This window comes from Hylobates moloch, unplaced genomic scaffold, assembly GCF_009828535.3.
Source record: "Hylobates moloch isolate HMO894 unplaced genomic scaffold, HMol_V3 SCAFFOLD_6, whole genome shotgun sequence".
Classification (NCBI taxonomy): Eukaryota; Metazoa; Chordata; class Mammalia; order Primates; family Hylobatidae; genus Hylobates; species Hylobates moloch.
In genome coordinates, this window is record NW_026652281.1 from 134,514,682 (window position 1) to 134,538,934 (window position 24,253).

General features: G+C 47.4%; 1 protein-coding gene across 3 annotated transcripts in view; it reads right to left on the bottom strand.

Moving 5' to 3' along the window:
• The window catches only part of ADAM19 (ADAM metallopeptidase domain 19), a 99,239-nt gene that overhangs the window by 5,680 nt on the left and 69,306 nt on the right, over positions 1-24,253 (bottom strand). For 2 of the 3 annotated variants that reach the window (XM_032158492.2, XM_032158491.2), the window contains exons 10-21: positions 23,827-23,911; positions 22,441-22,580; positions 19,925-20,102; positions 16,711-16,800; positions 14,026-14,221; positions 11,878-11,986; positions 10,168-10,372; positions 9,048-9,125; positions 8,828-8,936; positions 7,518-7,662; positions 6,307-6,391; positions 5,469-5,693 (exon numbers count right to left, since the gene is read on the bottom strand). In XM_032158492.2, coding sequence (XP_032014383.1) covers positions 5,469-5,693; positions 6,307-6,391; positions 7,518-7,662; positions 8,828-8,936; positions 9,048-9,125; positions 10,168-10,372; positions 11,878-11,986; positions 14,026-14,221; positions 16,711-16,800; positions 19,925-20,102; positions 22,441-22,580; positions 23,827-23,911 — 1,645 coding nt within the window. The remainder of the gene's footprint in view (positions 1-5,468; positions 5,694-6,306; positions 6,392-7,517; positions 7,663-8,827; positions 8,937-9,047; positions 9,126-10,167; positions 10,373-11,877; positions 11,987-14,025; positions 14,222-16,710; positions 16,801-19,924; positions 20,103-22,440; positions 22,581-23,826; positions 23,912-24,253) is intronic. The other variant, XM_032158493.2, reaches the window with a different exon arrangement.

A 24,253-nucleotide genomic window follows, 5' to 3' on the forward strand; every position in this document is an offset into this window, starting at 1 on the left:
ACCAACCCAAATGCCCATCAATGATAGACTGGATCAAGAAAATGTGGCACATATACACCATGGAATACTATGCAGCCATAAAAAAGGATGAGTTCATGTCCTTTGCAGGGACATGGATGATGCTGGAAACTATCATTCTCAGCAAAATAACACAAGAACAGAAAACCAAACACCGCATGTTCTCACTCATAAGTAGGAGATGAACATGAAATGAGAACACATGGACATAGGGAGGGGAACATTACACACCAGGGCCTGTTGGGTGGTGGGGGGCTAGGGGAGGGATAGCATTAGGAGAAATACCCAATGTAGATGACAAGTTGATGGGTGCAGTAAACCACCATGGCATGTGTATACCTATGTAACAAATCTGCACGTTCTGCACATGTATCCCAGAACTTAAAGTATAATTAAAAAAAATACAAATAACTGTTCTCTGATCTAGTAATTCTACTTCTTCTGACCTATGTTAGAGAACTATTTGCACACGTGCACAAAAATGAAATTGCAAGGTTGTTCCTTGCAGCACTGTTTGTAACAGCAAAGAAACTATAAATAAGCAAAATTTCATCAGCAGAAAAATAACTAAAATTATAAAGTGACAGATGATATAGCACTTAAAAAGAATGAAGTAGGCTGATAGGGGCTGGCGTGGGGAGATGTTCAAGAGTTGTTAGGTGGGACAAACAAGCTGTAGAGGATAGTTGACATAAAATAAGTCAGCACGCTCACCGCCTAGTAGAAATGTCTGTAACAGAAAAAAGGAAGGATACAGACCAAAGAGATTACGCTGGGATGGGGTGCGAGAGGGGAGGGGTATGTTCCAGGTGAATATTCCATTTTTTTTTTTTTTTTTTGAGATGGAGTCTTGCTCTGTCCCCCAGGCTGGAGTGTAATGGCACGATCTCGGCTTACTGCAACCTCTGCCTCCCGAGTTCAAACGATTCTCTTGCCTCAGCCTCCCGAGTAGTTGGGATTACAGGCGCCCACCACCATGCCCAGCTAATTTTTGTATTTTTAGTAGAGACGGGGTTTCGCCATGTTGGTCAGGCCAGTCTCGAACTCTGGCCTCAGGTGATCTGCCTGCCTTGGCCTCCCAAAGTGCTGGGATTATACGTGTGAGCCACCACGCCCAGCCCTTGAACATTCCATTTTTTTTTTAACAAGAGCATGTATGTGTATTGCCTGTTTAGATTAAAACAAAATTTAAACAAAGCAGCAGCTACATTTTGTTCATGTTGGTTGTCCGTGTGTGGCATATTTCATGGATTCTGTCCTTGCTGTGTTACTATTACCTTCATGTTCTCACCATCTCCACAAGGCTTTGCCCTGACTACCCTATTTAAAATTACAACAGCCCCCACCCTGACATTCCCTGACCTTTTTGTCCTAATATACCTCTTCCTTTCTTTTCATATCACTTACTGTCTTCCAACATATATAATTTATTTACTTATCTAGTTGATTTTTACTTCCTGTCTCTCCCTTCCCCTCCAGAGTGGAAGCAGGGTGGGGTCCGTATCTGTTTGGTTCACTGATACATCTTTGGCTTCCAGAACAGTGCCTAGTATACAGTAGGTGCTCAACACGTATTAGTTGATCCATTGTTTTTTAAGGGGCAAAGAATGATTGTCCCACCCGCAGGCCCCCAAGCTGTTAGGGTTTAAGGGGAAGCCAACTGCATAGATGGGAGTTCCAGTGCCTGCTCTTCTTGACTTCCTTCCCTTCTTGAGAGGGTCACTACCACATATTAAAGTGGACAAAAGGCAAGCACATAGAGAGGGCAGGAATAACACAAAGAGCTGAGATTTTCCCCAAGAAGCTTCATGGCATCAGAAACTAAAACAAATTCTTAGGGCCAAAAAGCCATCTTCTTCAGCTCCATCTAGAAGGACAATGCAACCCGCCCCCTTCACCACCGCCTTCCCCAGCTCAGAACAGCTGCCAAGTTGCAATGGTTGCTGGAAGCCAGGATAGAGACCTTCTGGGGCAGGTGACAGGTGGGTACAGATGTCAGGTTGCAACTGGGAAAGGCTGTGCTCCCAAGGACGCTGTGCAAATGAGCCACTGAGGGGCTGGAGTTTGGGCAGGAGCCTCATCAGCATGTCAGCGCTGGGCCTCCCAGCGCAGCAGCCAGCCACAGGCCACATCTGCGATGATCAACTCAGCCCTACCAGGGCCCTCGCCCAGCACTGTTTTCCTTTTTCTAAAGCAGAAACAGTCCTTCAGCTACTCTGGCCCACGCTCCCTTCCACAAGGGACAGCATCTCACTCAATCAGATTGCACAAGCCTGACACGGGGCGTCATCCCCTGCCAAGCAATGGATCTTCAACTCCTATCTATTTTCTCTTCTGCACATTTCTCATCAGCTTCACTCCATCAGCCCTGTCTACTCCCTGCTTCAAGCTTTTACCATCTTTCTTCAGGACAACCTTTAAATCTTCTAACTAGGACACCCATTTGCTTCTAGAGTGACTTTCATTTTTTAAAACTATTTTAAAAATTCAAATGTAATATACACAGAAAAAGGTGAACAAATCATAAACATACAACTAGATAAATTATCACAACATGAATACACTAAGTAATCCCCATGCAGGTCAAACAGTAGATTAACAGCTTCAGAAGCATCTATGGGCCCCTTGCAGGAAATACACCTCTCTCCTGCCTAAAGATATCCCAAAGAGCGATCAATCCTTGTCAACAGAGAATTGCATCATGTCACCACTGTCCTCTTCCTATGGAATACAGACCAAAGTCCTGACCAAGGCTATGTGGCCTGGGCACAGACGGGCTCTTCCTGGCTTTCCAGCCTCATCTCATAGCTCCTTGGGCCCCAAGCACACAAACCTTTAAGTTCCTTCAACCCGCAGGACCCTCTCCCCATGACAGAGCCTCCTTACTAGTGGGTCCTGGGACCAGGAAAGCTCCTTCATCACTTGCCCTCACAGCCTGGTTAAGTCCTGTTCCTCCTTCATGTCTCAGCTCAAATGTCACCTCCTCAGGGAAACCTTCCTGGATTTTCCAGACTAGGTCAAATCCTCTTGTTACTCTCTTCTGAGCACCCTGAGCCTCTCCTTCACAGCACATATCGCTGTTGCAGTGACACATATCCCAGAGTCACTGCCCCAGCAGAATGTGAGCTCCTAGAGGCAAAACTGCCATCTGCCTTGCTCGTCATTGCCTGGCCCAGAGTGCAGGTGCATAAGCCGGTTTAGAATAGCAGAGCTCAAGATGTGATGATGACGTTTCATCCATCACTTCTCCAGGGGGTCCATGTCCCCCAGTTAGGAGGTGGGGAATCTTTGATGGCAGACTGGAGACTGAGTGGCCCCTGGGCAGGAGGCTGTCTCGCTCAGCTGGGTGAGACCTGGGTTCAAGTCCTAGCTCCTCCACTCACAACTGTGCAATGTCGGGCAAGTCCCTTCAATCCTATGAGGCCTGGCAACCTCCAAGAGAAAGAAGGGCTGCAGCAATTCCCTTCTTGGAATGGCTGTGAGGAGGCAGGTGGCAGCCCAATGTCATCACAGCAGCCCCCACTCAGAGCAGCTGCCTCCCACTGTTCGCTTGTAGAGAGACACCCACCTGGGCCCTGGGGCCCAGGAGAAGCTGTGCTTGGGAGCTGTGTTTTGGGGTGCCTGCCACTGGCTGGGCAGCTTCCTGCACCCGGGCCTCCTGCCAGCAGTCCCAGGGGTGCAGGTGCAGGGTACGCACAGCCTCCGCCACTTAACACACAGCTGGGTCCCCGCTGTCGCTGACGCTTCCTGACCTATGGCTCAGCACCTCGGGGTGACAGGGGTGAGGCTGGCCCCGTGTTCTCTGAACACGCCTCTAGCGTGGGTTTTTCGGAACAACAGTCTGAGTGGACTGCTCGCCCGACCCACTCCCTCCTCCCTCTGCTGGCACCCCTATTCTCCTGTAACCCCAAGTCTCTACACGCCTGCTTTCTCCCTTTCTTTCATCTCTCTGTTAGGGACTGAACTGTGCACTCATCATTTAAAAACAATATCATATGCTGAAGCCCTAACCCTGAGTACCTCAGAATGTGACCATATTTAGAGATAAGGTCTTTAAAGGGGAGATTAGGATAGAATGAGGCCACCTAATCCAATCTGGTGTTCTCATAAGAAGAGGAGAGTTGGACACGCAGACACCAGGGAGGCAGCAGTGCATCGGAAAGGCCATGCGAGAACACAGCAAGAGGGTGGCCACCTGCAAGCCACAGAGAGAGGCTTCAGAAATAACCCTCCCAGCACCTTGACCTTGGACTCCTAGCCTCTAGAACTGTGAGAAAATAAGTGTCTGTTTTGAAGCCACCCAGTGTGCAGTACTCCGTTATAGCACCCTCAGCACACGAGTACACTCTCTACCTCTCTCTCTCCACTCCTCCCCTCTCTTGCTTTTTTCCTTTCCTCCTTCCTTCTCTCTCCCTGTCAATCTTTCCTCTCTCTTACTGCATGGATTTTTCCATCCTACCTCTGCCCCACACAAAAGGAAAGGGAGAGCAGCGGTTTCACAGCAGAGAAACAGAATGGATGCCCTCAGCCTTCCCAAACTGTACCACTGCTACACATCCCAAGGCCCCTCCAAAGCCTGCAGCCAACCCCAGAGTCCTTAGGGTCAGAGACAGCTTGGGTTCCACGGAGCCCTCTGGATTACACCCAAAGAAAGCAGTCTCAGTTGAGGGGTCACACCCAAAACACACAGGCCAGTTCCGGAAGGCACCCCACCCGGCCGCCACCCAGAAAACACCTGTGTCTGCACTGGGGGATTTCCTGCAGAAGGTGTGGTCGGAGCCATCAGAGCACACATACGCAGTGGGAACAGGCTGCTGGGCAGGCTCTGCCTCCAAGAGCACCAGGGCTGGGGGCGGAGAGTCTAGACCCCACTCTCACCTCCCAGAGGCACCTGCCCCTTGGGATGGGCAAGGCATCAGGATCCATCCCTAAGACTTTCCAATCAGTAGAAGGTACCGATGGGTACAATTTGGTGGGAAGAGTACTATGATGAGAGAAATACAGTCCCATCAACCTCAGACTTGAGGAATCAGAGTGGACTTCCTGGGAGAAGCGGCATCTAGGAGCAGATCTGAGGATGAGCAGCAGCTGGCCCCGCCAAGGGCGGAAGGAGTGTATCAGGCAGAACAAGCAGCATTTACAAAGACCTAGCAGGCAGACGAGCATGGGGAACTGACAGAAGTTAATTTGGGGTGGAAGGTGGGTAGTGGCTTGTCATAAAATAGGCCAACCCCGGGAGAAAATGCCACGTGGTTTAGGAGCTGCCTAGAGAGTCTATTTCCCCACGTTCATTGCTCTAACCTGCTGTGCGCCCCTGTATTCACTGAATTGCAGAAAAGGCAGTCAGCTCATGACCCCACAAGTTTCACCTTCCCCACCTTTGCTATTACCCATTGAAAGTGGCCTTAAAAGCAATGTTCCCAGCCCAAGGTTGCTGACTATCCACTTACCTGGGAAACGATGCAATTTGGTGCGGGGGGAATTGGCCGGCTTGGAGGAGGCCTCCTGGACGACTCCGTCCTCTCTATTTGAGACCCGGGCCCTGGGGAGTTCCTAGCAGCCCTGCTCAGGTGTGCTGGCAGTGGTGCAGGTGGGGACCCACCGCGCAGATAATCTGGAGGGGGCCGGGGAGGAGGCTGGGAGGGCTTCCGCAGGATTTCCGGAGTGTTGATCACCTGTACGCACAAGTCAAGGAACACCTGAGACAAGAAATCACTCAGGGCTGTCCTTGTGTGTCTCTCTGAGATAAACCAGAGCCCAAAGGGAGAACAGACACACCAATCTATTAAACCCCTGAGGATCCCAGAAGTCAGATGCAACCTTTAAAGTCATTAGGGGATGTCAGAACCAAATAACATGTCTCTCCAGCCAATAAAAGGGCTTTTATTACCAATCCCATAGGCCCACAGAGGCTCTTAGAAAAATACAGCATGGCGGCCAGGCATGGTGGCTCATGCCTGTAATCCCAGCATTTTGGGAGGCTGAGGCGGGTGGATCACGAGGTCAGGAGATGGAGACCATCCTGGCTAACACGGTGAAACCCCGTCTCTATTAAAAATACAAAAAATTAGCCAGGCATGGTGGTGGGCACCTGTAGTCCCAGCTAATCGGGAGGCTGAGGCAGGAGAATGGCGTGAACCAGGGAGGTGGAGCTTGCAGTGAGCTGAGATGGTGCCACTGTACTCCAGCCTGGGCGACAGGGCGAGACTCCATCTCAAAAAGAAAAATACAGCATGGCCCTGAGGGATAAAGGAAAAGTAGCAAAGTTCAGTGGTGCAAAGCTCTTACCTTTCGCTTGCCCTGGGGCGTCTGCAGCTTGAAAGTTGGGTTGGCATGACCAGTCCCGCTGTTCTGAGAAACCCTGAAGGGACAACTAGAAACATGAAATGGGGGAGGAAAAGAAAGGGGAAGATGTTCAGCAGGGGACAGTGCCTGAGTTCCCTTTGACCCAAGCATGGCCAGCAAGCAGCTAAATCTTTCCCAAGTCTGCTCTGGAGGGAGTGGGATTGGTCTTCTCAAACCACATCTTCCTAAGTAGAAAAACGTGTGGCCAATAGAGAACTCTCAAGGAAACAGAGTTGGCCTTATACAAAGCAGAGCTCTCTCAGCACCTTCTCTTCACCCTTTTAAGACCCTTGCCCTGTGAGGAGATACAAGGGTGTCACGAGCCATCAACCAATCCCCATCAGGCATAGATCCAGAAAGACCTGGGACTTAAAATCCCCTCCAGAACAAGTGTTATTTAATAGATGACTCAGAGACTGTACATCTTCCATATCCAAAATAACAAATCACTTTTCAAATGGGACACCAAAAGCGAGCAGGAGTAGCTATTCTGACACCAGATGAAACAAACTTTAAAGCAACAGTGGTTAAAAAGACAAAGAGGGGGCTGGGCATGGTGGCTCCTGCCTGTAATCCCAGCATTTTGGGAGGCCGAAGTGGGCAGCTCACCTGAGGTCAGGAGTTCGAGACCAGCCTGGCCAACATGGTGAAACCCCGTCTCTATTAAAAATACAAAAAATTAGCTGGGTATGGTGGCATGCACCTGTAGCCCTAGCTACTCAGGAGGCTGAGGCAGGAGAATCACTTGAGCTTAGGAGGCAGAGGTTGCAGTGAGCCAAGACTGTGCCACTGCATTCCAGCCTGGGCAACAATAGCGAAACTTCATCTCAAAAATAAATAAATAAAATAAAATGGGGAAAAAATCAACTAGACAAAGGATGGCAAATAGATTTTATTTTATATTTCAACTTGATTTGGTTGGGGTATTCTGCTGAGAGGAACTCAGGAGTGATGACCAGAATCAGTAGAGTACTTACAATAAGATCAACTAGTAATGCCTGTCACAGTCACAGCAGGGGAGAGGGCAGTGTGTACCTTGCATTTGTCTTCCCTGAATTAGACCCACTATCACCAACACTTTTGCTAAGTACCATTTATGGAGACCTTTGTGACCCATAAATTGACCCTGAATCCTCCATCGAACCCTGTCATACCTGAACTGTTGCCTCAGCTTGGAAGGGAGAGCTGAGGGCTTGAGTTGGCCTAGTTTGTTGTTCTGTCTGCAGCAGTAGTACATCAGCATGAGGACCGCCAGCACGAAGATGGCCACCAACACTCCAGCTACCACAGGACCCACACCTTCCAGAAACAGAACCCAAGTGGGAGATTTAGAAGCTGTCTGGGCTACAGCAGATTTCAAAATAGGTATTCGTGCTTCTTCTTCAGGCATTTGATTTGCATTTAATTTGTATTACTTATTTTAACTTACAAATTATAATTAAAAACACACATTATGGGCCGGGCACAGTGGCTCACGCCTGTAATCCCAGCACTTTGGCAGGCCGCAGTGAGCAGATCACAAGGTCAAGAGATCAAGACTATCCTGGCCAACATGGTGAAACCTCGTCTCTACTAAAAACACAAAAATCAGCTGGGTGTGGTGGCACACGCCTGTAGTCCCAGCTACTCAGGAGGCTGAGGCAGGAGAATCACTTGAACCCGGGAGGCAGAGGTTGCAGTGAGTCGAGATCACTCCACTGCACTCCAGCCTGGGTGACAGAGCAAGACTCTGTCTCAAAAAAAAACAAAAAAAACCAAAGAAACAAAAAGACTCAGACGGATTTAAGACTAGAACTCTCACCCATAATCCATAACTCAACATTTGGTTTCATCAAAACTACCCCAATATTCTCTCAAGTGGTTAATGTAAATATAGAGAATATATTTGTACTAACAAAACACTACTTTTTATCAGTTTTACATACTGGGGTTTCTTCCTTGAAAGATTTTGGTGCTTTTTTTTTAAGTTATTTGCTATTTAAAAAAAAAAAAAAAAAACTTTAGAAACCATAGTGCTAGAATCCTTGAGAGATCCACTAAAATACTATAAAATTTTCTGAGTGTCTGGTTCTCCATTTTAACTTGTGTCCATCAGAGGAAATCTAAACCACCATAATGTGTCCTAGGTTCATGATTATTTTTAAGTGCCCAAAGATAAATAGTCACCGTGTCCCCTAAAAAGAATGGGAACATTCAATGACCTACAGTCTCTCTTACTCTCACTCTACTAAGCGGGCTCCCTCTCCTCAGTAGAAAGGATGGGAGAAGAGAGACTGAACCGTGTCCCCACACCACACTATGGGCAGTCGCTCCTCTCTCTTGGTCTCTCTTTATCCTGATTTCCTCTCTACAAAATCAGGACAATGAAGCTGACTCAATGTGGATGCTCTGCAACATGCCACCTGTCCCTGACGCCCGCTCTTGTCACAAAAGCGGGCAGTGGCCCCAGCAGGCTGGCACTCACTCTCAGGAGGCATGGGCCCGCTGTCGATGCTGCCCCCGTGGCCCGGTGTGTTGCAGAAGGGCGGGGCCCAGCCCGGCAGGCAGTGGCAGTTCTGGTTGTTGTTACAGACCTGGAGCGAAGAAAGGGCAGAGGCATCAGCACCCCGGAGAGTGTCAGCCACCCACAGGGCCTGCCCTCATGACGCCCCCATGACACAGAGAAGCCAGAACCCAGCACGCACCCCATGGCCATTGCACTTCTTCCCACAGCCTTCAGTTTCAAAGAAGGAGGTGTTCCTGCACTGCCCCTCGAAGCAAATCTGCACGGAGAGAAAACAGAATGATCAGTGCAGTGGGAGGGATGCTGGTTGGGAGTCAGGAGGCAAGATTTTGCACTTGGAACATATGAGGACCCATGGCCCGGCCTGGTGGCTCACGCCTGTAATCCTGGCACTTTGGGAGGCTGAGGTGGGCGGATCACCAGAGGTCAGGAGTTCGAGACCAGCCTGGCCAACATGGTGAAACTCTGTCTCTACTAAAAATACAAAAATTAGCTGGGCCTGGTGGCCTGTGCCTGTAATCTCAGCTACTCGGGAGGCTGAGGCAGAATTGCTTGAGCCCGGGAGACAGAGGTTGCAGTGAGCCAAGATTGTACCACTGCACTCCAGCCTGGGTGACAGGGCAAGACTCCATCTCAAAAAAAAAAAAAAAAAAAAAAGTATGAGGGCCCAAAAAGGGTTACTATCAAAGTGAAAAATGGAAAACAGCCCACACGCTAAGGACAGGACAACAGCCAACTAAATTCTGCTATTACTTTTGTAATTAGGGAGAAAACAACAAATATATTTTTAAAGTATCATATTTAACAATACAATATTAAATATGTGTTATCACATTAAAGGACTATTATGTTGATTATGTTAATTACTTGCCATTAATATGTATCAATTTTAACATTGTATTTAAAAATAATGATGGTGACAGTATTCTATGCCAGGTGCTATGCTAAATGCTTCATGTTTTCCGTAGCCTCATTATCAGAATCGACTCTGGTATAGTTGCTATTATTTTGCTCAGGCTTCCCTAACTCCTAGTCCATTTTTAATTCCCATGATAATTAGCAATGATGAGAGTGGCACTAGCTAGGCCACCTAAGTGCTTTACCAGGATGATTTTCTTTAATCCTTCTGACAATTCTCTGGGGTGGGTGCCTGCTGTCACTATACACGCTTCATGAAGGGAGCCACCGAGGCTGAGGCTGGGGAGGTGGCATCTGAGCCCAGGCATCCTTCCCTCAGAGCTCACTTCTTAATCACTCTGCTCTGCAGCTGGCTCCTAGGTGAGCTGGAGGAGGGGACTCACATGGTTGTAGCCACATTTGGTTCCGGTCATCACCAGCCCTGGGTCCAGCATGTCACCCTCCTCCTCAGGACCTCGGTAGACGTGGGTGCCCCGGCACTGGATCTGCCTCCCATTCATGATGATAGTGGTGTCGATGGGCACTGCGTTGGATTCCAGGGGCCGGGCCTCGGAGCTCTGACACTGGATCTTCCCACACTTTGCATCTCTGGGCACAAGAGACAGAGAGAGAAGGAAGTGGAATCAGAGGCAGAGGAAGAGCTGGGGCACCAGAGAGCTTCAGTCTTTCTTGACCAAGACAGCAGGCTTGCATGGGGTGGGGCAAAGGTTTAGGGCAGTCATGTGCTTTGGAACCCACCAGGAGAGATTCCATGTGGACTGACACCAAGGGAAGAGAACAGGCTCCTTGACCCTGAGCAAATCTAGACCAGAGAACTGGCCTCGAAAAGTCCTTAACTCCAAAAACAGCCACCTGAGCTGAGCAATCTTTCCCTTTTTGCTCCTTATACCGCCATCCACCCAAGAGCTCCAGCTAGAAATCTGGGGTCATCTCCAACTCCCCATTCTCCCTCACTCCTGGGCTCAAGCCATTTTCAAACCCTGTCAATCTTCCCTCCTATATATCTACCTTAATTCACACTGCCCCACCCCCCTTACCTGGTCTGCAGAAGATTGATTTCCCTGCCTCCAGTCTGCCCCATAGGAGTCTAATTTCCACACTGCTCTCAAGCTAAAGTCCAAACTCCCCTAGCCATGCATTTGAGGCTCTTCATGATCTGGTCCATGCTAAACTATACAGGCTAATTTCTCAGCAGACCTTCTCCTTTGCACCCCAACATTATACTTTAACTGTATCAAACTGTTCTCAGTTCTTTCAACCACCAATTTTTCCATATTCATCTCTCTTCCTGGATTACTCTCCTATGTACCAGCACCACTCTCCACTCTGCTCACCGAGGTAACTGCTCCAGATCTCAGTGTAGGTACAAATTCCTTTGGGAAACCACTCAGACACACTAAGATGGGTTGGATGGCTCTCTCCACATTCCTATTATCATACTATATTGTTAATTAAAAGTTCCATGCACTCAGCACAGTATCTTGCACATGGTAAATCTTCAATAGATAGTAGATAGACAGTAAATCTTCAACAGATAGTAGATGGATAGATGGACGGACAGACGGACGGATGGATGGATGGATGGATGGATCAGTGGGTGAGTGCGTGGTGGATGGATGGATAGATGGATGGATCAGTGGGTGAGTGGGTGGTAGATGGATGGATGGATGGATGGATGGATGGATGGACGGATGAATGGGTAGACAGATGAGTGGCTGGTTGGTTGGAATGAATGATGAATAAGCGAATGAATGAGTCAATTAATGAATGAGGAGCTATTCAAATTAGGGCATGATTAGAATTTGGCAGAAATGACCCAAAAGGGCTGATTCCCTGCCCTACTGTAAGATGGTCCCCAAAGGAAGCCTGATCAGCTTTCTAGGAAGCACTGCCACCTACACCCTCCTCTGACTTCCTCAGAGCTGAAAAGTGTATTGTCAAACAGGGGGCCAAGAATAAATGACTGACTTCAACTGATTGATGTAAAGGTGCAGCTCTGAGGCCAGTCATGCTGCTGAGCTGGGCAGCAGTGAGGACAGAGCAGAAACTGCTTGTTCATCCTCATTTCATGGGGCCTGCCCTTTGGTCATCACCTCATGTTGCACTTCCTGTGTTCACCATTCATGTCCTTTCCACAGTTTCCAAAGGTGTCTCCTGCCACATTCACCTTCTCGAAGCAGAGGTCAGGGGCAGGTCGGGCTCCTGTGTGGGCAAGCAACATCTATCAGTATACTCTTCGGTCAGAAGCCCCCAAGGGCAAAGATATCTTTGGTAAAGTCATGAAGTTAAGAATAATTTCTAGGAGGGAATACTCAGCCTCTTCTTCTTGTTCCCTCCAGGTTACTCCATCCCCATATTCTCATCAAGATCTACTCAGAGAATAATGTTTTATGTAAATTCTTTTTTTTTTTCAGATGGATTCTCACTCTTCACCCAAGCTGTATGCAGTGGCACGATCATGGCTCATTGCATCCTCCGCCTCTTGGGTTCAAGCAATTCTGTGCCTCAGCCTCCCGAGTAGCTGGGATTACAAGCGCCCACCAACACGACTGGCTAATTTTTGTGTTTTTTTTTGTTTTTTTTTTTGTTTTTTTGTAGAAATGAGGTTTCACCATCTTGGCCAGGCTGGTCTTGAACTCCTGACCGCCTCAGCCTCCCAAAGTGCTGGGATTACAGGTGTGAGCCACCACACCTGGCCTGTTTTATATAAATTCTTCCTACCTTATTGAGGATTTATATTTGTGGGTGGGGAGGGTTGCATGCTAAGCCTGCTCTCTAATGAAGAAGCCATGCTCCGTTTCAAGATTTTAAAAAATAGGTCATACATGCATAATATTTTAAAGATGTAAGTATGTCTTGGAAAATTTTTCTTGTAGTCATCCAGTTCCTACTTCTCTACATCCTGGAGGAATAGCACTTATTAACAGTATATTTTCTAAAGATACTCATATCTCTAATTTCTATATCTGCTAGGTATAATTCTGTGTGTATCTTCTAAAGATAATCTATCTAATAAAGAATGGAAGCATATTCTTTTCCTTTTTTTTTTGAGACAGAGTCTTGCTCTGTCACCCAGGCTGGAATGCAGTGGCATGATCTCAGCTCACTGCAACCTCCGCCTCCCAGGTTCAAGTGATTCTCCTGTCTTAGCCTCTCGAGTAGCTGGGATTACAGGCGTCCACCCCCACGCCTGGCTAATTTTTGTATTTTTAGCAGTTACAGGGTTTCACCATGTTGGCCAGGCTGGTCTTGAACTCCTGACATTAGGTGATCCACCTGCCTCAGCCTCCCAAAGTACTGGGATTACAGGCGTGAGCCACTGTGCCCAGCCTTTTTTTTTTTTTTTTTTTTTTAGATGGTACATCCCTCTGTCACTTGGGCTGGAGTCCTAGAGTGGAGTGGCTTACTGCAGCCTCAAACTCCTGGCTCAAGCCATCCTCCCACCTCAGCCTCCTGAGCAGCTAGGATTACAGGGGCAAGCCACCAAACCTGGCTTGAAAGCATATTTTATTCGCTGTTCTACACCTTGCATTTTTCACTTAATTTTTTGTGGAAGATGATTTTATTCAGTAAATATAGGGCTGCCTCTTTATTTAGCCATAAAGCATTGCATTATAGGAATGTACCAGAATTAATTTAATTGGTCCCTACCGAAGGACATATAGGTTGTTGTTGCTATGGCTAACAATGGTGCAGTAAACATCATAGTAAATATATCCTCACATACATGTGCAAGTGTTAGCTGCATTTCTAAGTATATCTCCAAATTGCTTTCCATAGTGATTATATCTACCTGTTTCTTCACACCCTCCACAACACTATATCATTATTATTGTTGTTATATTATTATTATCTTAACTTTCAGTCTTTGCAATCTGATATATGAAAAATCTCACCTCATCAGAATTATACTTTGCTTTCCCTTAATATGACTGAGGTTAAATGTCTTTTCATAGCTTAAGGGCCATTTGCATTTGCTTCTCTGTCTCCATCCTCTGCTCATTTTTCTTTTGGATTACTCTTATTCAATTGTCCACTCTGAGAAATAAAAGCATCAAGGCACGGGGAAGGAACACTGTCCTCTGGTTCTCCCTGAACATCTACCCTGAGTCAAGGGGATGCGAGAGGTAGTATCTAGAGGTGCCATTTGAAATCAAGATTCCAAACTACCCTGAGGGCCAGGGGAGGCTGGCTGGGAAGTGGTGGGCTAGGGAGAGCCATGCTCCCCAGGAGAGACTTACCGGGTCCCCACAGCTGCTGGCACTGCTCCTGGTAGGTGAGGCACATGCCGTTGTAGCAGTAGGCCTGGCCGCCCTCACAGGGGGTACCATCCATCTGGTAGAAGTTGGTAGGGCAGTGGGGAGACCTGCCGGTACAGAACTCCGGGAGGTCACACTGCCTGGCCTGCTCGCGGCACAGGGTCCCAGGAGCCAACAGCTGAGCCAAGGAACGAGAGGAAAACACAGTCAATCTCCTCCCCGCCCTCAACCCTGTTGCCCCAGGGCTCATAAGGATCACTCTCATAGAACAGAATTTTCCATTACCATGATTTCACAGCACTTTTTACATGACCTCATTAGCCCAAACCATCTTCAGCCTTCTCATGTGAATATTGACAGAATTTCAAGCTGTTTTCACAAATGCTAACTCACTTTCTCTTCATAGAAGCCTTAAGAAGGAGGCAAGAAATAATACCTATACAACAATTTACAGTTTCCTACACGCTTTAGTAATAGCATCTACTTTCATGCAGCTCCCACTTAAGTGTGCAGTACAAATATGACTTCATTTAGTTTTCATGACAGTCCTGTGTAATATAATTATCCCTTCTGCAGATGATAAAATCTGTAGGCTTGAAGAGGTTAGATGATGCATCCAAAGACTCATAGTAAGCGGCAGAGGAGCCAGGCCCACTAATACACACACACACACACACACACACACACACACACACACACACACACAAAACTAGCATTCACATAACATCTGTGAGTTTACAAAGCACCTCAGCGATAATATATCCCCACTAAGGGGCCAGGACTGGGCTGACTGTGTGACATACACATATCTCGTGGGATCCTCACAGCTTCCATGGGATAGATAGTGCTATTTGCCCCACTTTGCAGATCAATAAGTTGATCAACAGCACACCTGGGGCACAGGGCGAAGAGTCTTACAGCCTCCCTGGGTAGTCGGTGTTACTAATACTCTTCCCATTTTACAGATAAAGAACCTAGGCTCAGACAGTTAATAGGTCGCCCCAAATCACACAGCCAGGGTTTGAAGTCAAAGTCTCGGACACCAGGGAATCCTTTCTGAGGCTCAGACTGAAATTCTTGTGTGGAATGAAGTGGTCCACTCCATGCTTATGCTTAGGCCTTGGGCCAAGACTGGAAGAACTTGACCCAGCACAGCCTCCCTGGGGGACGCACAGCCAAACCAGATGCCGTGCAAATTCCGAGAGCCAGGCAAGGAAACCTGTGACTGAGAATAGATCCCCTCCCCTGCTCCTGGGCCACTCCTCCCACCCACAGGGTCCTTCCAGGAGAAAGCAGACAGGCTTCTCCACTGGCCACCCTCAGGTCGAGACTGGGCCAGCCGAGCAGCTTGCTGAGAGTGGATGCCCAGTCGCAAGTGTGGGCATGGGTGGTGTATGCAGGAGGAGGCTGCAGGGCACACCTCTGCCACCCAGAGGCAGGTGGAGGCAAAGAGGACCCGCCCCACAGCCAGCCTGCCTGGGCACACATCCCAGCTCCTTAAACGGCAGCGGGGCCTTGGGCACCTGCTGCGTAACCTGTGCGTGCTCACTCACCCACAACTCAGGATAATAACACACTCACGGGTGATTAAACGTGAGTTAGAACGAAGTGTGTGAATGGTATCTGGCCCCTAACGAGCACTCAGCAAGTGCTGGGCAGAAGCGCAGGCCCACAGTTCCTGCCTAAAATGATGGGGCCAGATGGGGTTCAGGCTTTTCAGATTTAGAAAGCAGATATTGTAATACATAGGTCCATATGTACATGTGTGTACATATATAATTACACATGTGTATATATATATGGATGTGGATAATTACATATGTCCGCATATATAACTACATATGTATATTACATAACTCCACAGCAAGGCTGGGGATAACACCTTCTGATCAAACATATTAATATTTCTGTAATGCAATATAAATATTCACTTTAGGAGTGTTTTTTTTTTTTAAAAAGACGATAATTCGTCTCATGTCAATTCAGGTCAAGTTTTGCCACCAAATGTGTTTACATATTTTTTTCAGCTTTTAGAACTCCCTTAATTTCAGAAGTGTGGAAGAGAGATTGTGGTTCTACAGTAACATTAGCAGTAACAGACGATTTATCTCTCACGTCAATATTAGGAATGTGGGCGCCAGAGTCAGGGAAAGCTGGATTCAGTCCCTTCCTGACTGCCTGATTCCAGATAAACCTCTTATCCCCTATAAGCTCTAGTTTCCACATCTTAAAATGAGGATAATCACATATATTTTATGGGGTTTTTGTGAGGAGAGAATGACATAACGTACATAAAATTCCCAGCACAGTGCCTGGCATCTACTAAGAGGTCCATTAATGTCAATACAAATTATGATAATTATTATTGTTTATGAGCTCAATAAAATCAAGCCCACTCTCTCTGGATACTTCTTTAAAAAAGAAAAAAAAAAAAGTACCATTTCCAAAGAGGCGCCACCCTCCTCTGGGATGATCTGAATTCAGTGAGGCCCAGTATAGGAATAGTAAATTTTATTCAAGGCACCTTTCCTGCTCCATGTTTCTGAAACTCTGTTGCCATCACACCCCCAGGATGGAGGCAAATCCCCAGCCATCCACCCCAGCAGGGCAGTCCTGTGGTCTCACTGTCAGGCCAGGGCCCAAGGCGTGGAGGCAAGGGCCACTTACCTTACACTGGTGGCAGCAGGAGCCATGAGCACACTCCGCCCCTGGCCTCAGGGTGCAATTAGAGGCATTGCAGCAGGGGTTGTTACATTCCTGGGGAGGCAGTGGGGTGGATGTGAGTGGGGGAGGGCCTTCACCACCCCCAACGTTTTCCCTAACCCTGCCCACACACCCCTGGCATCCCATTTCTCTAGCAACTCCCTTTTTTTTTTTTTTTTTTTTTTTTGAGAGGGAGTCTCGCTCTGTCACCCAGGCTGGAGTGCAGTGATGCAATATCTTGGGTCACTGCAACCTCTGCTTACTGGGTTCAAGAGATTCTCCTGCCTCAGCCTCTGAAGTAACTCAGACCACAGGTGCACCCCACCACGCCTGGCTAATTTTTCTATTTTTAATAGAGATTGGGTTTTGTCATGTTGGCCAGGCTGGTTTCAAACTCCTGACCTCAAGTGATCCACCTAACTCAGCCTCCCAAAGTGCTGGAATTGTAGGCATGAACCACCGTACCTGGCCTAGAAACTTTTGACCTCAAAAATCATGTGACAGCTTCGTCACTAAGCTGATGTGTACTTATCACAAGAACCATATATATGCACAATCATTAGTAACATGACTTGGACACAGCTACATCTCTTTTTGAGACAGTCTGCAACCTTCTCCTCCTAGGTTCAAGCAATTATCATGCCACAGCCTCCCTAGTAGCTGGGACCACAGGCGCATGCCACCATGCCCTGCTGGGACACAGCTACATTTTGAGTATGAATATTTTCCAAGGCATTTTCTACACACATACATATATATTTATACTTACTTTACAAAATCATAGTATCCACGGTGTTTTTTACTTAATATAACATGCATATTTCTCCCTGTAACCATGTATTCTTCTAAAATTGACTTTTTAGCAGAGTATATGGAAATTTTATGATTTGTTTTTCTAATCCCCAGTGGAATATCCAGACACCCTGTCTTTCATGGGTGCCCTCCTGCCCCCAACCCTCCTAGGCCTTCCTATCTCATGAAAAGGGGCTGCCGGTGCAAGGGTCTGCTGGAACAACCTCTCCAAATAGTTTATGTCAACTCCTAGGCCTGTTTCCTTAGATTTTTTTCTCCATCTGCTTCTCTTCCTAAGCCCTTCCTGGCCTGGACCTTTCTGGAACAGAAGGGTTCCTTGCTCTCCCACAGCCTGAGATTTTTAAAAGATGATGAGGCATTCCAGTGACCCTGAGTGTCCTCATCACACTCTTACGTATTAACAGGCGAATCCATCAGCCATTGATGAAAAGTGTGTGGGGCTCCACACGTCTCTCCACCACAGCCTTATGAGGCAGCCTTGTCTCCATTCCACAGATGGGGACGCTGTGGCTCAGGCAAGTCCAGTAGCTGGCTGAGGGACACACCTGCCGAATTCAAGTCAGGTCTGCCTGAGGCCTGCCTCATGTTTATCAACCTTATACCCCTAACTGTCCAGGGCTCTAGCACATTGGAGAGCCACATCCCATCCCCTGACCACAGACACCTGTCCACCTGCCTCCCCTAAGAGAAGGAACACAACACTTTCCTCCATTATTCTCCCACCATGTTGGGCTCCAGGAAGACCTGTGTTCCTGCCTTCCTAATGTACCATATTTCTTCCCACGAAAGCACAGGCTCCCCTTCCACCTGAAATGTGCCTTCCCTCCTGCGTGTCTCACTAACTCCTAACGCAGCCTTCAGATACGGGCTCCAGGTCACCTCCCACACAAGCAAGGAGGTTCCCCCTCACATTATATATGTTCAGAGCACTGTGTCATTTGTCTTCCTAGCACTTGCCATGGACTGTACATATATTCTTTGGCAATTATTTCAATATGTGTTTCTCCCACTAGACTATCAGCTCCCCAAGGACAGGAACTATGCCATTTTTGCCATTCATCCTAACCCTAGGACCAGACACAATAGCCCACACTCAGTGTGCCTGTTGAATGAGCAACTGCTCAGAACCTAAGCCAATTGGCCACGCCCACTCTCAGGCCATTCCTCAACCCCAGTGGCCCTCCATGTTCATACCACTCCCTCCTTTCTGATGGGTCTATATTGATCTCTCTGGGCTCATGGTGGTGGGGGGGTGGCATCCTTGACTAGTTCTTGTTTTATTCTGAAAGTGACATACTGGCATTAAAAAAAGAAAATCACATCATAGCGGTCACAGGCTGGGTGCGGCGGCTCACACCTGCAATCCCGCTTTGGGAGGCCGAGGCGGGTGGATCATCTGAGGTCAGGAGTTTGAGACCAGCTTGGCCAATGTAGCGAAACCCTGTCTCTACTAAAAGTACAAAAAAAAAATTAACCAGGTGTGGTGGCACACACCTGTATTCCCAGCTACTCAGGAGGCTGAGGCAGGAGAATCACTTGAACCCTGGAGGTGGAGGTTGCAGTGAGTGGAGATCACGTCACTGCACTCCAGCCTGGGCAACAGAGTGAGAGAGAGAAGGCCATAAAATCAGATTTTTTTCCATTTATACAGAACCTCAGTCTCACCCCCATAATTTACTATTACTTGTTATCTACCCCAAATTGTTATGCATGTATAAACATACATATTTTCAGCCTTCAAAAAATAGAGACGAAACAATCCAGTTCTGCTTTCTGCAGAAACCACAAGCATTTGTTAAAAATGACCGGGCTCTGCCGTGTGCCCTCCACACTCACTGTGAAGATCAGAAGGAAGGAGAAAGTTTACACATAAACAGTTCCTCCTAGCAGCCCTTTTGAGACTTGACAGCACTTCTTACATTCCCTTTCCATCATCTCTCCTCCAGCCTAAACAGCATGAGCTTGTTATTTTAAGCATCCTCATAAGGCCCCTGTTCAAGCCCATATATCTGGCTGTGTGGCCTCCAGAATAAATTCCGTGCAGCTGGAGGGCCAAGCAGGCATGTGCAGCTCCACTGAGGAAGAGAGAGTCAACATGCCACGTGATCGTGGTTTCTGGTTAGACCAGACACTCACAAGAAGAAGTGATCTTGGACACTAGTGATGCTGGCCACAAACTGGGACAGGCGGCACAAACACTCCATCTAGAAGGCTTCTTCATATCTGATTTTTCACGGGGTATTGGACAGTTATATGTAGGAAACGCCTGTGACTAAGAAATTTTCAATTGTGTTCTCTTTTGACCTTGAGCTTTGAAACCAATGCAAATTCTTCCCCTCCTGCTAGCACCATTGTGACCCCTCACCTCTTCTTCTCCACAGTCACACTCTTCCCCATCTTCCAGGTACCCGTTCCCACATCTCCGGCCTCCATACAGCATCCTGGTATCTGGCATGTTGGAGAGACACATTCCACCGCCTGACTGCAGATACCTGTCCAGCTCCCTCCTGTTGCATCCATTGAACACTTTGGGAAAGGGGTGCCTGGCAGAGGACAAGGCTGGAATTAGTGGGAAGTCTGAGCATCTAGCAGTCAGGCAGGTGTCACTCCTGCTGTCACTCCTGCTACCCGTGGGGCCGACTCCACCTGGGCTCAGACCCCCATTGTCTCACACACGTACATTCTGGCCCCTTAGAACATTTACCAATACATTAATTTAGAATTCTTTCATCCTTAGTGATGAGATATTAACCATCCCATAGCATTTTATTTTTCTCACTCTGCATGGAGGAAGCATTTGAGAATCAGGAGTAGCAATTTCTGCCCATTGCATGAGGGGGCTGCAATAAGTAAAGGGTTGTGTGTTACAATAGGTCTCCCGAGCCTTAGCGCTGAAGAAAACACCAGCCAACCTAAACTTTTCCTGAAGCTGATATCAGGTGAATATTCTCTTGCAACAGAGGACCAGGCCAAAAAAAAGCCAAGATCATAAGTTGTATTTCTTTCTGGGCCAGTGATCTCATCGCTGTTCTAAGGATGCAGAGGGCACTCCAAACTCAACCAGCCAACTCATAAACACATGCTCTTTATCACAGGAGTATGGAAGGTCCTGGGTCCCACTATTGGTGAAAAGGACAAAAAGTACAACCATCTGGGTCTACAAAAGGAGAGTTATCCTGCTCCCAATTCTCTAAACCAATTAAAGGTTAAACCCTCCAAGAAACTGGAGGTTTTCCTTCAGTGGGAAGGTATGCTACAAGGAATTTGTTACTAATAATTGTTAAACTATCCAAATTTGTGAATAATTTAAAAATGAAAGGGAGTAGTAATCAATATAACTCTCAGTCATTTGTCTTCAGATATGCTTTTCAGATTGAGAGACAAAGGGGTGAGCTTAACCATGGGCTTATAGGGATCCAGGCATGACTGTGAACTTGGATCCTGCCTCATTCTTTTTTTGTTGTTGTGGTTTTGAGACGGAGTCTTGCTCTGTTGCCCAGGCTGAAGGCTGGAGTGCAGTGGCACAATCTTGGCTCACTGCAACCTTCACCTCCCGAGTTCAAGTGATTCTTCTGCCTCAGCCTCCCTAGTAGCTGGGACCACAGGCATTCACCACCATGCCCAGCTAACTTTTGTATTTTTAGTAGAGATGGGGTTTCACCATGTTGGCCAGGCTGGTCTCGAACTCCTGACCTCAGATGAACCGCCCACCTCAGCCTCACAAAGTGCTGGAATTACAGTCGTAAGCCACCGCACCCAGCCAACATCATCCTTTCCATGTCACAGCTGAGAAGTAATTTTTAAAAATTGACACCAGAGCTCTAAGAAAGCTGCACTGTTTCTTGGAGATATTGAAACACCATTTTCTAAGAATCATAAGCAGGCCCCAATGGTTTGGGGTGAAGAAACACAAGGTCCTGTCGTGATGCCTTCCAAAGAGCCTGGAAGAACCCAACGCTTTGTGTTGCCTGAGTCCAGATGCTAGAAGACAAGTCCTTTGAAGAAACTCCCTAATTCTATTCAAAGGCTCTGGTTTTAAAAATCCCTCATGACCGGCCGGGCGTGGTGGCTCACGCCTGTAATCCCAGCACTTTGGGAGGCCAAGGCGGGTGGATCACGAGGTCAGGAGATCAAGACCATCCTGGCTAACACGATGAAACCCTGCCTTTACTAAAAACACAAAAAATCAGCCAGCCTGCTGGCGGGTGCCTGTAGTCCCAGCCACTTGGGAGGCTGAGGCAGGAGAATGGCATGAACCTGGGAGACGGAGATTGCAGCGAGCCCAGATCACTCCACTGCACTCCAGCCTGGACGACACAGCAAGACTCCGTCTCCAAAAAAAAAAAAAAAAAATCCCTCATGACCACAGGGAGATGCAGCTGCCTCGCCCTGTTCCTCATGTGTAATGTGGCCAGCAAATTCCCTGAGAAGTCACTGTGGGGTGTGTGGATGGCCCTCTTCTTCAACTTGTTCTGTTACATCCGAGCTTTCAACGAAGCCTGGAATTGAAACAGCACTGATCCAACTCTCTTGGGATAGAAGAATTAAGGGTTGTGGCTATGATCAAAATATGTCCTCACCAAAAATTCATGAAATAAAAAAGACACACATGGCCAAGCCAATTTTATAACTCAACACCTTAAAACAGAAATTAAATAAATCTAGGGTTACACCAGCACCAAACCTCCTGCTGGAAAGTTAAGTTCTTGCCGCATATTTGCCTTGGTCTTCTCTCAATTTCTTTGTTGTAAAAACCACATTTTTTGGCCCCATCAGAAGTTTAAGGGAGTCTCAGTGGGGCCAGCTGGGAGGAACCCCTGGGTCACACTGTCCAGGTGTGCCCGCCCTCCTCCCCATCCTCCCTCTTCCTGTTTGACTCACCCAGTGGCAGCTGCCATGATGCACCCACCATCAGCCGCACTGGCCGAGCAGCAATCCGCGGAATCATGGGTCATGCCAAAGTTGTGGCCCATCTCGTGGGCCATGGTGGCAGCCACGCCAATGGCATTCTCAGAGTGGTCCTGCTCAGAAGACAGAGTTGAGGTCAAGGTCAAGGGGACAGATCCACCTCTGGCCCCTATCCCTGCCTTATCCTTAGCCAAGTCTTTTAGATCTCCACCAATTCCACTGTCACTAAGCATACAGATTCTCCATATGTGCCTCTGACAGCAAGACTGAATCTGCTGTCACTAGGAGGAAATCAAATGTTTAAAAGTCCATGTTTCCTGAGTTCTCAAAGGTTGCAGACCACAACTGACCTATTGATGAACTTCCAGACCAATAAATGCTTTCTGAATAAATAAAAGAGGAAGATTTTTCCCCATTCTTCTTCTGAACATATATATCTCTCCAGACATAAGGAAATCAACATAGAAAACACCACCTTGATTCAAACATAGGGTGTACTTGGCTTAGTGTTTCCTGAGAGAGCCACACAAGACAGACACACTCCAGGCACAGCACTTGGTGTATCGTCTGATGACGCAAAAGCTAAAGAAATCAAGAGGAAAAAAACCCAGCAGGAAAGAAGCAGCAGAAAGAGATTTACTAAACATGGAAGTGTATTTACTGCATTATTTCATTGAATTCCCATTCCTATCCTATGATTATCAACTGTAAAACTATCTGTTTTTTTACAGCTGAGAACACTCATTAACTCACCCAAAATCACACAGCTGTTCTTTGAACCCAACAGCCTCAGACCCTAGAGCCTGTGGTTTTGGCCATTATGCCATTTTGTCGATAAATACAGAATGGATAGAGGGACAGACAAATAGATGAAGACAAGTCTTCGTTGATATGCACTTCACAGGTTAGAAATGAAGAGTCAAAACAAATAGTCTCACGAGGTCAGAGTGAATTTCAAAAGAAGGCAGTAATTTCCTAACCATGACTTTGAGACAGGTTCTTGTTTCTTAATGACATATAACAGCACACGACCTGAAATAAAAACACTTTTAACCTCTACTCTATTACTATTTTCCAGCCCCTGGTTTGGAACATATGAGATCTAGTGATGTATGCATGTAATCTCTTCAGGGTTCCTGAACTTGAAGATACGGAATGAACTATAATAAATGAAAATTCACCCTTCGGTACCTCCGTCTCTTAGAACTTAATGACTTCATTTTAAACAATTGCCCTTCCTGATGTCAAAGCTTTTTCTGCTGCAATAATAAATATCAACTTATTATTCAAAAGATGACCTCTGGTCTTGAAAGGCAGCTCAGCGCCTTCTGCAGCACACACACACGGGCTGAGACTCACCATGTTGACTCCTCCAGACTGGTACACAGAGCACATGGCCATGAGGGGGGCCAGGCCGATGGTGGTGCCGTGGAAGGACATGCCCCTGCAGGAGGCAAGGAGAGACGGTGACAGGGGAGGGGACTGAGAGGGCTGTTCCAATGTGCCCGGGAGTAGGTGGCCATCACGGGGTTCCTTGGCCCCGCTGACTTTCCCAGGTCATTCCCAAGGGGAGAGGCCCTTGTAACCAGGCCAACTGGACAACTTCCAGCTCACCACACCTCTCGCTTCCTCTCACCTACTCCCTCATGACTCCAGAGGAACATAAAGAGAGAGAGAAAGGTCGTTTATCTCCCACAATATACCCATAGCTGATTCCTTGGAAGGAAATGGGCAGGGTTTGCAAAGCTGCATTGCATTCCTGCTGCACAGGAAAAGGTCAGAGGGA